The sequence below is a fragment of the Tyto alba genome, unplaced genomic scaffold (assembly GCF_018691265.1).
Source record: "Tyto alba isolate M040663 unplaced genomic scaffold, T.alba_DEE_v4.0 Super-Scaffold_39, whole genome shotgun sequence".
NCBI classification, from domain to species: Eukaryota; Metazoa; Chordata; class Aves; order Strigiformes; family Tytonidae; genus Tyto; species Tyto alba.
The window spans coordinates 1781525-1794130 of NW_024881314.1; the positions used below are offsets into that span (position 1 = coordinate 1781525).

The 12606-nt window shown below is 57.2% G+C and overlaps 1 protein-coding gene across 6 annotated transcripts in view; it reads left to right on the forward strand.

Moving 5' to 3' along the window:
* The window catches only part of LOC116964086, a 57825-nt gene extending 46137 nt beyond the window's left edge, over positions 1-11688 (forward strand). For 5 of the 6 annotated variants that reach the window (XR_006166332.1, XR_006166333.1, XR_006166331.1 and 2 more), the window contains one exon: positions 10750-11688. Coding sequence is in view for 1 of the 6 variants with exons in the window: in XM_033002608.2 (XP_032858499.2) it covers positions 9792-9973; positions 10750-11437 (870 nt within the window). In the remaining 5 variants the exon portion in view is untranslated. Of the gene's footprint in view, positions 1-9733; positions 9974-10749 lie in introns of those variants that run through there. The other variant, XM_033002608.2, reaches the window with a different exon arrangement.
* The last annotated feature ends 918 nt before the right edge of the window (positions 11689-12606 follow it).

Consider the following 12606-nt stretch of genomic DNA (forward strand, 5'->3'; position numbering starts at 1 on the left):
GTTTAAGTTTCAACCAGTTGGTGTTTCTCAGCCAGTAACAGTTTCAAAAAATTCCTGACTAATTCTAGGAAACGCTCGGCAGAAAGTACATTTCTGCGTGCCCTCTGCCGAGGTCACCCGGCCGGCTGGCGGGTGCTGCTGGCTTTCCTTCCTGCTGGGATCAGTCCCGAGGGACTTTCAGGGGTCACGAAACCCTCACCTTGAACCTTCCCCATCCCACGACTGAATTTTGAAGCTCTCCTGCCCGACGCAGCAAGTGCAGCAATCCCACGTTGTCTCTCAGCGATGGATGTTACCCCCCACGAGAAACACGACGCGGCGTCCCTGGGTGATGCCAAGCCCAAATAGTCCCAAATGCGGCCACGCAAGATTAAGTTTCACTTGCAGAATGATCAGCAATGGCCGTGTGTTAGTGGGGGCGTAATAAAAACATTTTTTTTTTTTTTAAAGTCCATTAAAATTATTTTTTAAAAACTTGCTTTTCCCTCAGAGCATTCCCCACTTTCAACAAATTTGAATTAAAACAAAGACCTTTTTCTTACACTTTTTCCCTTTCACTTCAAGCCCCGCAGGGCAGGAGGTGGGGGGATTCGTTTCTGTATCTCTTTTAGGCTGAGATCAGCAGGTGATGAGGAGGGCCTGGGGGGATGGCAGGGCTTTGTCACACACCCAGGGGACACTCAGACGAGATGGTTTTTGAGTTGTGTGTTTGTTTGAAGGAGAGGGTTTATTTTGTTCTTTTGGCTGCATGTCCTTGGGTTGGGTTGGGCCGGCTGCAGAGACTTGGTTGTTTTATCCATCTTTTTTGTTCCACTTAAAGGGAAGTTATTTAAATGCAGTAATTAAAAAAAAAAAAAAAAAAAAAAAAAAAGAGCCCCAATTTTTATGCCTCACCGTTTGAAAACAAAAGACCAATGAATCTATGGTTCAGACTTCTGCCTTGATTTAGGCACATAAAGGACTTTTGTTGTTGCTCTCCAGCTTCAAGCATCCAGAAGGGACAAACAGTCCAAGTCTGCTCCTCTCCAAAGGCCAAATTTTGGGTGAGGGCAGTCGCTGAAGCTTCCCACCCTGCCTCAGCAATAAGCCCTAATCCTGACCTGGGGGCCCATCTCACTGCAGGTGAGAGGTAATTTTACCTCTTGATCCGGTGTTGAGGTCCATTGTAAGAATTAAACAGTGTTTTGCTGTGCTAATTTACCGCCGCAGATTGTATAATTATCTTTTTATAGGGACGGGTGTGTTCTGGGCTTTCCTGCCATACACCAGAGCTGGCTCTGCCTGCATCTGTGTGTGAGAGATGTTCTGGCATACCTGGCTTCTGCTCTGGGTTTGCTCTGTGATTTTAGGCAATTAATTGGAGATTATTTGCTGTTACAGATCTCCAGCCGTAGCGCAGGGGTGCTGGGGCTCGATGGAGCTGGGGATGCTGTGGATGTGGTACCGTGGGGAGAGGAGTGGTGGGATGAGTCGGTGTTTGGTGGCTCCCATGGGAAGGCACCTGGATTTTGAGGGGGTGTGGAAGCGTGGCTGCAGAGCTGCCCTAAAATGGCAAAGGGTTAATCCAGCTGGCTGAGCTGGGTGTGATGGAGCAGCACCGGAGCAAAAGCTGGGTTTAGCCCTGGATTTTGGGGAGGGGGAGGACTGGAGCTGTCTCCCCTTAGGGACCAGGCTCTCCAGTGGGGAAACCCTGCAGGCAAAATTGCTTTTCCCTGCCTGCTAGAGCCAAATGGGTGAGGAGCCCCTTTGTAGTCGTGGTGCTGGGGGGGGGGGGTGGGGTGGGGTGACGGGATGTGGCTTGTGCCATCGAAACCCGTCCCCGAGCTCCCGTGTCACCTCAGCCGAGACATGCCCCGATGCCACCACCTTGCAAGCTCCCTGAGAGTTGCAGCTTTTGCATCCCAGAGCCTGCCCAAGCCCTCTCTTTAAGAGCAGCAAACCCCGGCGGGTCGTGGGGCTCGCTGGGCTACGTGCCGCCGCGAGCGACAGCGCTTGGGAGAGGAGGCTCCTGCGTTTGGAAAGCGGCGGCTGGATCATGCCAGGGCAAGTTTCGCTGCTCTTGGATGAGTCCCTGGCCAGCGTCTCTGGTACGAGCCAGTTGTTTCCATCGCACCGGGAGAGCGATGCTGGTGCTGATGGGCCTCACCCTGACCGGCTGGGATCAGCGGTCGGGGAGGTTTCTCCCCTCCCTCGGGGATATCCGTTCCTTTTCGCTAAGAAGATAAAGATTGTAAAGCTGTGGTTTGAACCTGACCGCACAGCCAGTGCAAGAGAGCTGATGGCTCTGTAAGGGAGGCAGGATCGGGCCCGCTGGGGGAGCATCCTCCCTTTGCTTGGCTTGCACTGGGCGGCTCTGGTCCTGCTCTCCCTGCCTGGCTCGGCCTTGGCACGCTTTGCTGGCATTTCATATCCTCGTTTTTTCATGCAAAAGCAAAGGGGGAAACGGGGGAGAGAGAGGGCCCAGAGAATTAATCAGCTTAGAGTCAGAACAGGAAAAAACACTGCTTAAATTGGTAATCCCCTGGGATAGAAATCAGCTCAAAGCTGCAAAATAAATGTGCAGCTGGATGGTTTTACCTCCCACCCTACCCTCCCCGGTGGGGCCGGTCTCAGAGGGTGGAAGGTGGTGGCAGGGATCCTGCCTCCAGCAAGGGCAGGGCTGCAGCCGGGGGAGCTTTTGCGCCCTTGTCTGGGTTCACTCCCTGATTCAAAGCTTTCCAGAAAACACCTTGACCCAGATGTGGGGACTTTGAACATCCCCAGGCGATGGGGAGCAGAGCTCATCCTCAGGATGGGACCCTGTGGGTTGTGTGGCCGAACCCATCGCCTCCCTGGAGCCAAGCGAGGAGGTTTTGCAGCGCTTTTCCCATCCTGTGAGCCAGTGCATCCCTGCACCGGGGCAGGAGTGGAGAGAGGTGTGTGAAAATAAGGAGAGTACCCTGCTAGAATCCCTTTTATCCTGGGGATCCATTCCTGCTTGCCCCTGCTTGGATGCGGGAGGTGCCGCAGAGCAGCCCAGGGGGGACGTTGGCAGCGCTGTGAGGTCCTGGGGCAGTTTGTACAACTCCTGTCTCGAGAGCTGTGGGAGTTCGGGCCCCTCTTGCCCAAATGTGGGGATTCAGAGCCCCAGGAAAGGGCTTGGGCAGGGCACGGGGGATGGCTCAGCAGCCACAAACTGCCTTTGAGGAATGAGGGGGGGGTCTCATCCTGGGATTAATGCACCTGGGCTGGTTTTGCAGTGCTGTCCTGTCCCATCCAGCATGTCCAGGAGCTCCTCTGCCCTCCTCTACCTCTGCTGGAGCAGGCAGAGGGTGGAGGTCTTGCTCGAAGGAGACCCCAGGGTGCTCAAGAGGAGCCTGAATGCAGGGTCTGTGTGCCCCGTTCTCCCTCTCTGGGATTAGACTCCCCAAAATACAGGGGGGATACTGTGCTGGTGGAGAGCAAAGGCTGCTTTGTGCCTTTGCGTGATGCTCTGCTGGCGTCTGTGGCTCTTTTGGTGTGACAGCCCAGGAGGGGATGGGAAGGAGCTGCTCGGGGGAGTCTGGAGAGCAGCTCTGCTGTGGCAGCGGGCTGTTGTGGGAAGGGGAGAGCACTCGGTCCCTCTCCCGGGGCTCTGCCGGTCTGCTGGGGGGGTTATTTCAGGCAGATCTGTCCATCCCCTGCCTGCGAAGCCAACGGCAGCCTTGCCCGGTGGGTATCAAAGTGCCCAAATCCGGGGAGGATGCGGGGAGGCAGCCGAGGTGGTGGATTACACCTGCAGCCTGCGATGGGGAAGAGCTCGCTACGGGATTTAAGTGGGATCCTAAGGCATTTGGGGGTTAAGGCTCAATTAGTCTGGTGCTAATAAAGGAGGATTTAGCTGATGGGGAAGTGGGCTGCTCGGGGCTGTGGGAAGCCCTTGTGTCTGCGCTGGAGATCGCCCCGTGGTCCGTCGGGACGTGGTCTCTGTGGTTGGGGCATCCCCTTTCCCTGGGGGGGGGGGGCTCCAGGGTTGGCTCTTGGTGAGGAGGGGGAAAAGCCTTCCAGCTCATTTGGAAGAGCGCAGGGATCAGATGGATCACCAGGAGCTCCCGCTGATGGCAGTAAACCAAGGGTAGCTGCTCGGCTCCTGTCTGCCCGCAGTGGGGGACTGCTGGAGTTCCGGCAGGAGAAGCGAAAATGCTGGGAGGTAGACAAAGTTCACGCTCAGGGAACATCGTTTCACTGCTTAGGCCCATCGATCAGTCTGTCAGAGGGCTATCACTTTGGGGGATGCTTTTAATAAATGAGGCAGAACTGTCATCGGGTGCCAGAGCCTGCCCGAAACCTGCCTGCAGCCTCTCCTGGGAGTCCGTGTTGTCCAAGCCCTGACATCGTTCTGTGCTTATCGCCTTGTTGCAAAAATGAAGGAGAATGGGACTTTCTTCATTCTTTCATCTGCCTGTCAGTCTCCGTGTGACACATTGCTCTAAAGAGTGGCCTTTTCTTGTGGGGAAAAACTGCTAGAAAGAGCCAGAGAAGGAGGCACACGCAGAACAGGTTGGAGTATGTGAGCAAGGAGAAAGTTGTCAGAGGTGTTTCTGTTAGGGGGGGTGAAGAGTTCTATTTTTAGCCTCGCTTATTCCAGGGTGAGTGCATGTGTTTAGGGCTCAGTGGGTCGATCCGGGCTGGTGTTTGAGGAGGAAACCTGCCCCTGGTGCTGGGAGCAATGTTTTGGGCCGCAGCAGATGCTGCATCCCTGGGGCGGGGGGGGGCTGAGCCACTGCCAGCGCTTGCCCCCGGGCCGCTTCCATTCCCAGCTGGCAACCAGCAGCGGCTCCCGGGGACCCCCCAGCCCTGGGGTGCAACCCCGGGGCGTGTTGGCAACCGCAGCCCCTTCCCCTTCCATCGCTCTGGAGAGCGAGGAGGCTGCTGTGACAACTGGGGGCAGACGCCAGCCGGAATTCTGCCAATTCGCCCCAACGCTCATCAGAACCTTGCGCATTTTTCCAGGGTGTTGCATCTCGGGGCGAGCTTTGGACAAGTCCCCCTTTTGCTATTTTGGGGTTGAACAGCCGGGATTGAGGGGTGGGGGTGTGTGTGTGTGGGTGTGTGTGGGGGGGGTGTCTCATGCAGCCTGACCCCTCGGTGGGCCAGCACCGAGCAGCCCCCGCTCAGCCCCTGGGGCTTGGCGAGCGCGTCGGTGTGCGTTTGGGTAAAGGGACCGTCTCTCCCTGACTCGCGGCGGTTTGCACCGTGGCACGTCGGTGACTCACGGCAGCTCCGCCGCGAAGCTGACAGCGCCCGGCTGGGCCACGGTTATTTATTAACACGTTACCAGAAAGGGCGGCATGGGAACAAAACACTTGCTTCGCTTCCTCTAGCCGAAGGAGGTTTAATGACATCTCTTCTGAGGCTGTCTGGGATTTTGGCAAGGCTTTTTGTATTGCATGCTTAGGTTGGTAAACGAAGATAATCTCTTTGGACTGAAACTCCGGGAATTAGGTTGGCTCTGGCAACAGAGTCTGGTGGTTTTAAGAAGGCTCATTTGCATTGCAGCGGTGTCGAAGGGTTGTGCCGAGCCTGGGGGCTCCTTTGGAGCCAGTTTAAAGCCAGATTGAGTGAGACACTGCTCTGAAGACATGTCTGAGGAGGCAGGATGGGGAGATGGGAGAAGTTGTTTTCTGGGGAGCACGAGGCTCCCCCCCCATCCCTCCCTTCCGCCCCGGCGCTTTTTCCTGGGGATCGCTCGGCTTTCTTATGGGAATGATCCCTTCTGAGTGTGGTTTCCATGCAGTTCCGGATGCTGAAATCTCCCGTGTTCATTTGTAGGGTGGGGACAGTGTGGGACAGGGTCGCATGGGCTGATCGCTGCCGGGCTCCTTTCCTCCACCCCCCCGAGGGTCTCCGTGGGACCCCGGGCTGGGGCTCGGTGCCTGCGTTGGAGGAGGGGACCCGGTGGGACAGTGCTGGTGGGTTATTGCCACGCCTGCCCTCCCAGCCCGGTGGCAGGGATGCCGGGTGGGTCGTGGATGCGATGTGTGGCTTCCACCAGATGGAGCTGTGAGATGCCACCGGGGACTCTAGGGGTCCCCAGGACCAGACCGAGCCCCCCCGCCGAGCCCAGCCACTGCGTGGGAGCGGGCGGCCGGGGGCCGCGGTTTTAGTCCGGGGTGCCGGACATCCTTGCACGCACCTGGATGCGGCACAACGCGGGTGACGGAGCGGGCAGCAGCGCAAGAATTTTTTTTTTCCCCAAGGATCCCAGGTTCCCACGCCAGGTCACCTCCCCGGGGTTGTCACCCTCGGCCGTGGCGTGGCGGCGGAGCTGGAGGAGGCGGGGGGCTGCGTGCCCGTGGCATGCTGCTGGGAATCATCGCGCAGCAGGAAAGGTCGCATCCTGCCAGGGTGCAAGGAGGGATTGGGGGGGGGCAGGCCCCGTGCAAAGGCCCAGTCCTGGCTGCCAAGCGGGCTGTGGGCAGACCCCGCTGTGTTTCAGGCACGGCTTAGTTAACGGCGCTGTCAAAACTCCATCTTTTGCTGAAAATAACTGTTGGCCGGTGGCCGCGGGGTGGGTTCTGCCCTGCTGCGGAGCGGGGCTGGCTCGGCAGAGCTGGCAGGTAGGACGGGGGGGGGGAGGAACGAGCTGCGGGGAGCCCCGTGCGAGGTGGGACACGTGCAGGCAAGCAGAGAGCGCTGGACGGGTCCCCCCCAGCAGCACTGGGGTCACACCCTGCTCCCACCTGCCTGGCGGGGGGGGGACGGTGGTGGCAGGGGGTCCCTTTGCCAGAGATCTGGCTGTCCCCTGCGCGGGAGGACACCGCACATCGGCAGGCCCAGGCTGTGATTCAACAGGTCCGTTTCATCTCTCTCAGATCTTTTGCCTTTTTTTTTTTTTTTTTTTTTTTTTTTTTTTTTCTTCTTTAATCCACTTGCCTCATTGACTTTATTTTACAATCCATCTCTGGGTTCACTGAAGAGCACTTTGGTCATTAAGCACGTTGGGGCATGTGAATAAACCTGCATCTCTAAACTGGAAATGGCTTTAAAGCCGGTATCAAATCGCTGGCTGGGATGCGAAGGGCACGGCACGACCCTGCGTGTCCCTCCTGCCGCCACTCACCCCCGTCCTCCCCCACCTCCACATTTCGGAAGTTTGGAAGGGGTAAGGCCAACCAGGGTGGGCAGGGTTGAAGCCCCATCCTTCTGCAGGTCCCTTAAGGTGCCCAGGTCCCCGTTCCCCTCGCAGGGGTCTGGGGCCGGGCCGAGCCTCGCCTGGCTGTGCGTGCAGGGACAACTCAACGAGGTGCTAAGGCGGCTGCGCCGGGACCGGTTCCCGCAAACAGGCTCTAGCTCCCTAGCTGCATTTTTCTAAATCCAGCCCTTCGGATGGGAAGCGTTCTGACAGTAAAAGTGGAATTGGGGCATGTCTGAGCAGGGCGAGGGGTCCGAGGGAGGGACACCCGGGAGAGGGAGCAGCAGGGAGGTATGAGCGCTGAGCGAGCCATTACGTGAGCGCTGCCAGAATCGTTTCCCTGCCTTTTGGTTTCCTTTCCTGTTTGGCTTTGCTGCCCACACAGTTTGTGCTTGAGCTGTCTGTAGACGCGATGCTCCCATCCTCCATAGCCAAAAGTCCCTTTTCGATTCCTGCGCTTTGCTGTGCTCCTTGCAAGCACGTGTTTGGGGCAGGAGGCAGATCCCCATCTCCAAATGCACAGATGCTCATCGTTCTTGCTGCAATGCGAACCCAGTGCCGCCTCCTCTTTTTGCCCTGGGTGGATGCACTTTTCTTTCCGGGCTGCTGCTGAGCATGGAGGCAGCTTGTGCCCTTGTTCCAGCACCTGATATATCCCCCCCTGTTCTCCTGGGGTGTTGCGATGGGCTCAGGGAGAGGACAACAATAACACGGGGGCTGGTGTCCAGGAGGCACTGGTGGCCTCGGGGCTCGCAGTGTGTGGCCTGGCTGTGCTGCTGCTGCTGGTCCTCCCGGGGCCGGAGCGGTCCAGGGCGCGGGGAAGCAGACGATGCCTCGCTGGGGAGCATGGGCTTTGTGGGAGGCAGCCGGCCCAGGGAAAAAATAAATTGCACCTGGGATATTCCTCTCTGTGTGTAGGTTTAGTGCTGGGGGATGTGCAGATGGTGGGGAAGGAGGGAGGTTTGTCCTGAGCGGGGTTTGTTCAGGTCACTAGGGTCTGGGGAGGGCGGTCCTTCATCGGGGGTGTCTCCGGGACAAAACTAAGTGCTGTGGCGTGTGGTTAAACTGGGGCACCCCCACGGCGTTGAACCCGCCTGGGCTCCATTTCCCCGCCTGAAGGGTGACAACGACCAACGTCCCTAATCCCCGCAGTAAGGCCGTGCTAACAAACACCCCTGACGCGGGCAGGAGGATGCCCCACGGCAGCCCCCGTGCCCGGTGCTCCCAGCCTTGCACCTGCGTGGTGGTTCCCACCCCGCTGCCGTGCTCCGGCTGCATCCCGGCCCCGGGAGGGACCGAAGGGCTTCGCCGGGGTGGAGAGCATCAGGAAGCGCCTTTGATCTCCGGCCGCTAACACGTTTTCAAATAAGCCGCAAAAATGACTGCCCTCCTTCCCTCCCCGCTCCTGCCAGGGCGGGGAGATAACGCATCAGAGCTGCGATATCGCTGCTTTATGGAGCTTTGATTGCTACCAGCCACGCAGCTCACTCAAGGGAACTTCAAAAGCAGCGCGCTGGACCTGCAACGCCTTGTGCAAAGAGTCCCGAGCCGGGCTTTCCGCACACACACGTCCATGTACACACACACGCCCAGGGCTCCTCGACTAAGGTTTTTTTGCCCTGTCACATCTTCGTGCCGCCAGCCGGTAGATTTTGGTAGACCTTCGGGGTCCGCTCAGGTGGTTTGGAAGCTGGATGTGGTGGGGTTGGACCCTGCGGAGCTTCTCGGTGGGCGGCGGGTGCTTCTGGGGTGGCACCGCCCTGCCCTGTCCCAGAGCTCGCTGTGCAGTTGTCCCCAGAGCCTGGGCGTTTGGGGTTAGTGCCTTGCAAACCCCAGGGGTGCTGGCGAGGCAGGGAGACGCTCGGAGCAGGAGGGAGGATTTGCAGCCGCTCTCGGCGCGTTCGCCAGCAGCGTGGGAGTTAACAGGCGAAGTTGGGGGAAAGAGGAGGAAAAGGGTTCGGACCTCCTCCACTCCCCCCTGCCGTCCCCCTTGGCTGCTGTGATTTCATTGAGGCTGTGTATTGGCCTCCTGAGGATGGAGCTGGGTAACACCACAACATAAACAGAACATCTGGAAGCTCTTAAAGGGTTTTATTTTTTAACACATTTACAAGAGCCAGGGACACTTGCGCACAGCATTTTGCAAACTCGGAGAGGCTGCGCTCTTTCTTTCCCAAAAAGCCCAAAGCTGATTGTCAGGCTTTCCCCTGGGAAGGGGCACGGGAGCTGGTTTATACCTCCACACGGTATCACTGAGGGTGTGATAACTTGGCTTGGAGGTGCCAATCTTGCTTGCATATTCCTTGTGAAGTCCAAAGCAAACAGATGATAAGTGTGGCACGATAAATGAGTATAAATCTCTACCCTTCTTTCTGTGTGCCCCTAGTTAATGCTGGAGCAGGACGGGGAGTCAGGCAGGGTTTGCTTGGCAGAAAAGCTGTTTAGTGATCTTATGGAGTGAACAGGGTGAGAATCAAAGAGGAGAGCAAATGATTAATCTCCCCAAATGGGCCAAGAGCTTGTCTGAGCCAAATGGGAGCTAGTTGTGCCACGCTTAACGGTGGAGTTTGGATCCTGCAGTATGTTGCAGCTCATTTGAGAGCTTGCAGATGAGGAGCCCACAGACAGAAAGAGATAGATGAGATCCATTCCCACTCTGGTGACAGTGTTTGCTCTCAGACTGTGTTTTCCTCTCCCCATTTCCCTCCAGACGTTTGTGGCAGCTTGGGAAAAGGCGCCCCTTTCTGCTGGCTTCTCTGGGGCCGCCCAGGACATCAGTGAGGACACGGGGATGGGCACGGGGCGGCTGCAACCTCCCTGGTAAGCAGAGGAGGTAGAGCTGAGGCCAAGCTGCCCGTTCCTCCCGTGGGGAGCACTCCCCCCCCGGGCAATCCTTGGTGCTAGCACGGCGGTCGCCCCACGTCCCAGCTCGGCGCTGGGATGTTTAATCAGCGACTTGCCCATCCCTTGGACCGCGTAACGCAGCCCACGAGCTGCTCTCCCTCCCTCTGCGTTCCCAGATGCCGTTGTTTTATCCGCCGCACGGAAATGGCCGTTTCATTTTCTTCCATCAGCCCCCGGCTATGTCTCTTATCCACCCTCGCGCTATCCCGCACCCTGATCTGATGTCTCCTGGTCCCGGGGGAGCCCAGCCTTGGGGCTCCTGCTGCTTTTGGGGTCTTTGGAGCGACGTGGCTCAGTAACGCTGGTTTTCCCAGGGAGGTTGGCGGCACATCCTCCGCTCTCGACACCCGAATGGCGGCGCGGGCGGCTCAGCCGGCACCGAGAGGCGCTGTGGATGGAGAGCTCCTCCCCGCCTGCTTAGACGCGGACTCTGCAGCTGCAACGGGTCCCCGCCGGCCCCAACACTTGGGAAGGGCTTCATCCTCCAAAGCATGGGGCCCTCGGTGAGCTCGAAGGCACCTAAAAGCTGCTTTTAGGGGAGATGCTGGGGCTTGCTGGTGCACGCATCTCCTCTTTTACACATAGCTCCAAACATTGAATTTGGTGACAAAGAGGAATCGCAATTTGCTTCGTCACAACCAGCTGCCTACCAGCTTGGACCTTGCTTTAACGCTGTGTTTTTTCCTTCACAGGGTCCGTGGTGAAGGCTCAGGGTGCGGGGACCTGAGAGGAGACAGCCAAGGCGCTGCAGCACTTGATCGTGACCAAAACACCCAGGAGCAGCCTCCCGGGGACGGGCACTTCAGCTGCGAGGATGCAGAGAGGGACAGCAGGGACCAGCAGCTCGCCTTCAGCTCGCCGGGGAGCGACGGAGCACGAGGGGCTGCGGTGAGCTCTCCTCCACCCAACGCCCACTGCCAAAACCAGCTTCCCCACCAGTTGCCCCTGTATACTTGCTGGGCTCCACCACGTCCCCAGCCCGGCGAGGGGGGTTTCCTCCCGGCTCTGACCTCGCTCCTGACTCCCACACGGAGCCAAAAAGACTTAATTAGCTGCTCTCTGCTGGGCTTTGGAAATTATCCTCTTGGCTGGGAAGTGCTGGTGATGGATGGCGAAGTGCTCTTGGGTCAAACAGTAGCTCGATGCTTTTCCCTGTGGAGGACCAAGTGCTTGCCCGGTTCCAAGGAATCAGCTGTGGATTTTTTTCCTTTTTTACCCCTCTACTCTTCTTTTCGATGCCTTTTGGGGTCTTGGGCTTTTCGTGAGGACGGCTGGACCCAGCCTGAAGCACGTGGCATTCGCAAAGTGCCGATGCGCACAGTGGGAGCTGGAGGGGCGAAAGCCTTCGGAGGAGCCTTGGGGTGGAAGCTGAGTTGGTGATCGCAGTGCCCGGGGGTTTAAAACTGTCTGGCAGAGTCTCATTTTGTGCCGGGGGTGTTGGGTGGCCTCCGGGGGGGGGGGGGGTCCTCCTGCCGCAGTTGGCTGAGCACCCTTGGCCCCGGCACATCCCACGTGGAGCCCAGCGCAGGAGCGGGGGATGCCAAACCGCAGCGAGGGGAATGTCAAGACAGGGGGAAAATGTCACCCTCAGAAACAATTAAACTTCTTAATAAAACCCGTTGCCTCTGTGAGTGCTCGATGTTCTTTTCCGTTTGCCTTGGCTCAGCCACACTTACATCATGGCCCTATCGCGGGGCTGCTGAGGGGGATGCGTTTGATTGTACAGGAAACCAGCGCTTTGGCAAACTTCTCTGCCCTAACGAAGCCAGGCCAAGAGTTTAATGCCTTTGCTTTGCAGGAAAATTCTCCCCTGTCCTTTCCCCCTTCCCTTTCTGCAACCCTTAACCAACACCACCCGACTGCATGGCCGGGCGAGCCACCCCTAGCATGCCTCCTGCTCCAAAAGTGACTGAAATGCAAATTAATTTCCCTTAAATCGTGTTGTTTCATGTCCCTGGACTGTGTGTTCCTTCCCACCCTGTAGACTTGATGCGAAGCACCAGAAGGTGCCATGTGCAAATACAACATAAAAAGGATATTTATGTAATGGAAATATCCTTTTACTATTTTTTTTTTTTTTTAAGATTTAGACCATTATATAAAAAAGTGTCCTTTCATCTGGAAAGCACAGTAGCCTCATGGGCTTGTATTCAATATAGCTGTGTTTAGTGTGCAGCCACGGTGACTATGTCAAACTCACTGCTGTAACTGGTAGGATCTCTGCGTAGCTTTGACTTAATTTCTCTGCACAGTGAGTCCCCCACTGGGACAAACTTACAGAAACCTGGTCAGAAAACACAGAATTTTGGGTCCTTTCCTTTGAAATCCATTACACAGCTCAGGAGCACTGCGGAGAGTTTACGAACCGTGCTGTGCCCTTGGGCAAAACTGTCAGAGAGCAGCAAAGCCCAGAAACGCATGGAACTTCACTTGATTTTTGGTTTGGTAGTGACGGGTTTTGGAAGACCCTAACGAAGCCAATGCCAAGCTCATTTGCATCGGTGAAATGACCCCGGAGGCGCGGGTGAGGAGGGGGTGGCCAAGGCTGG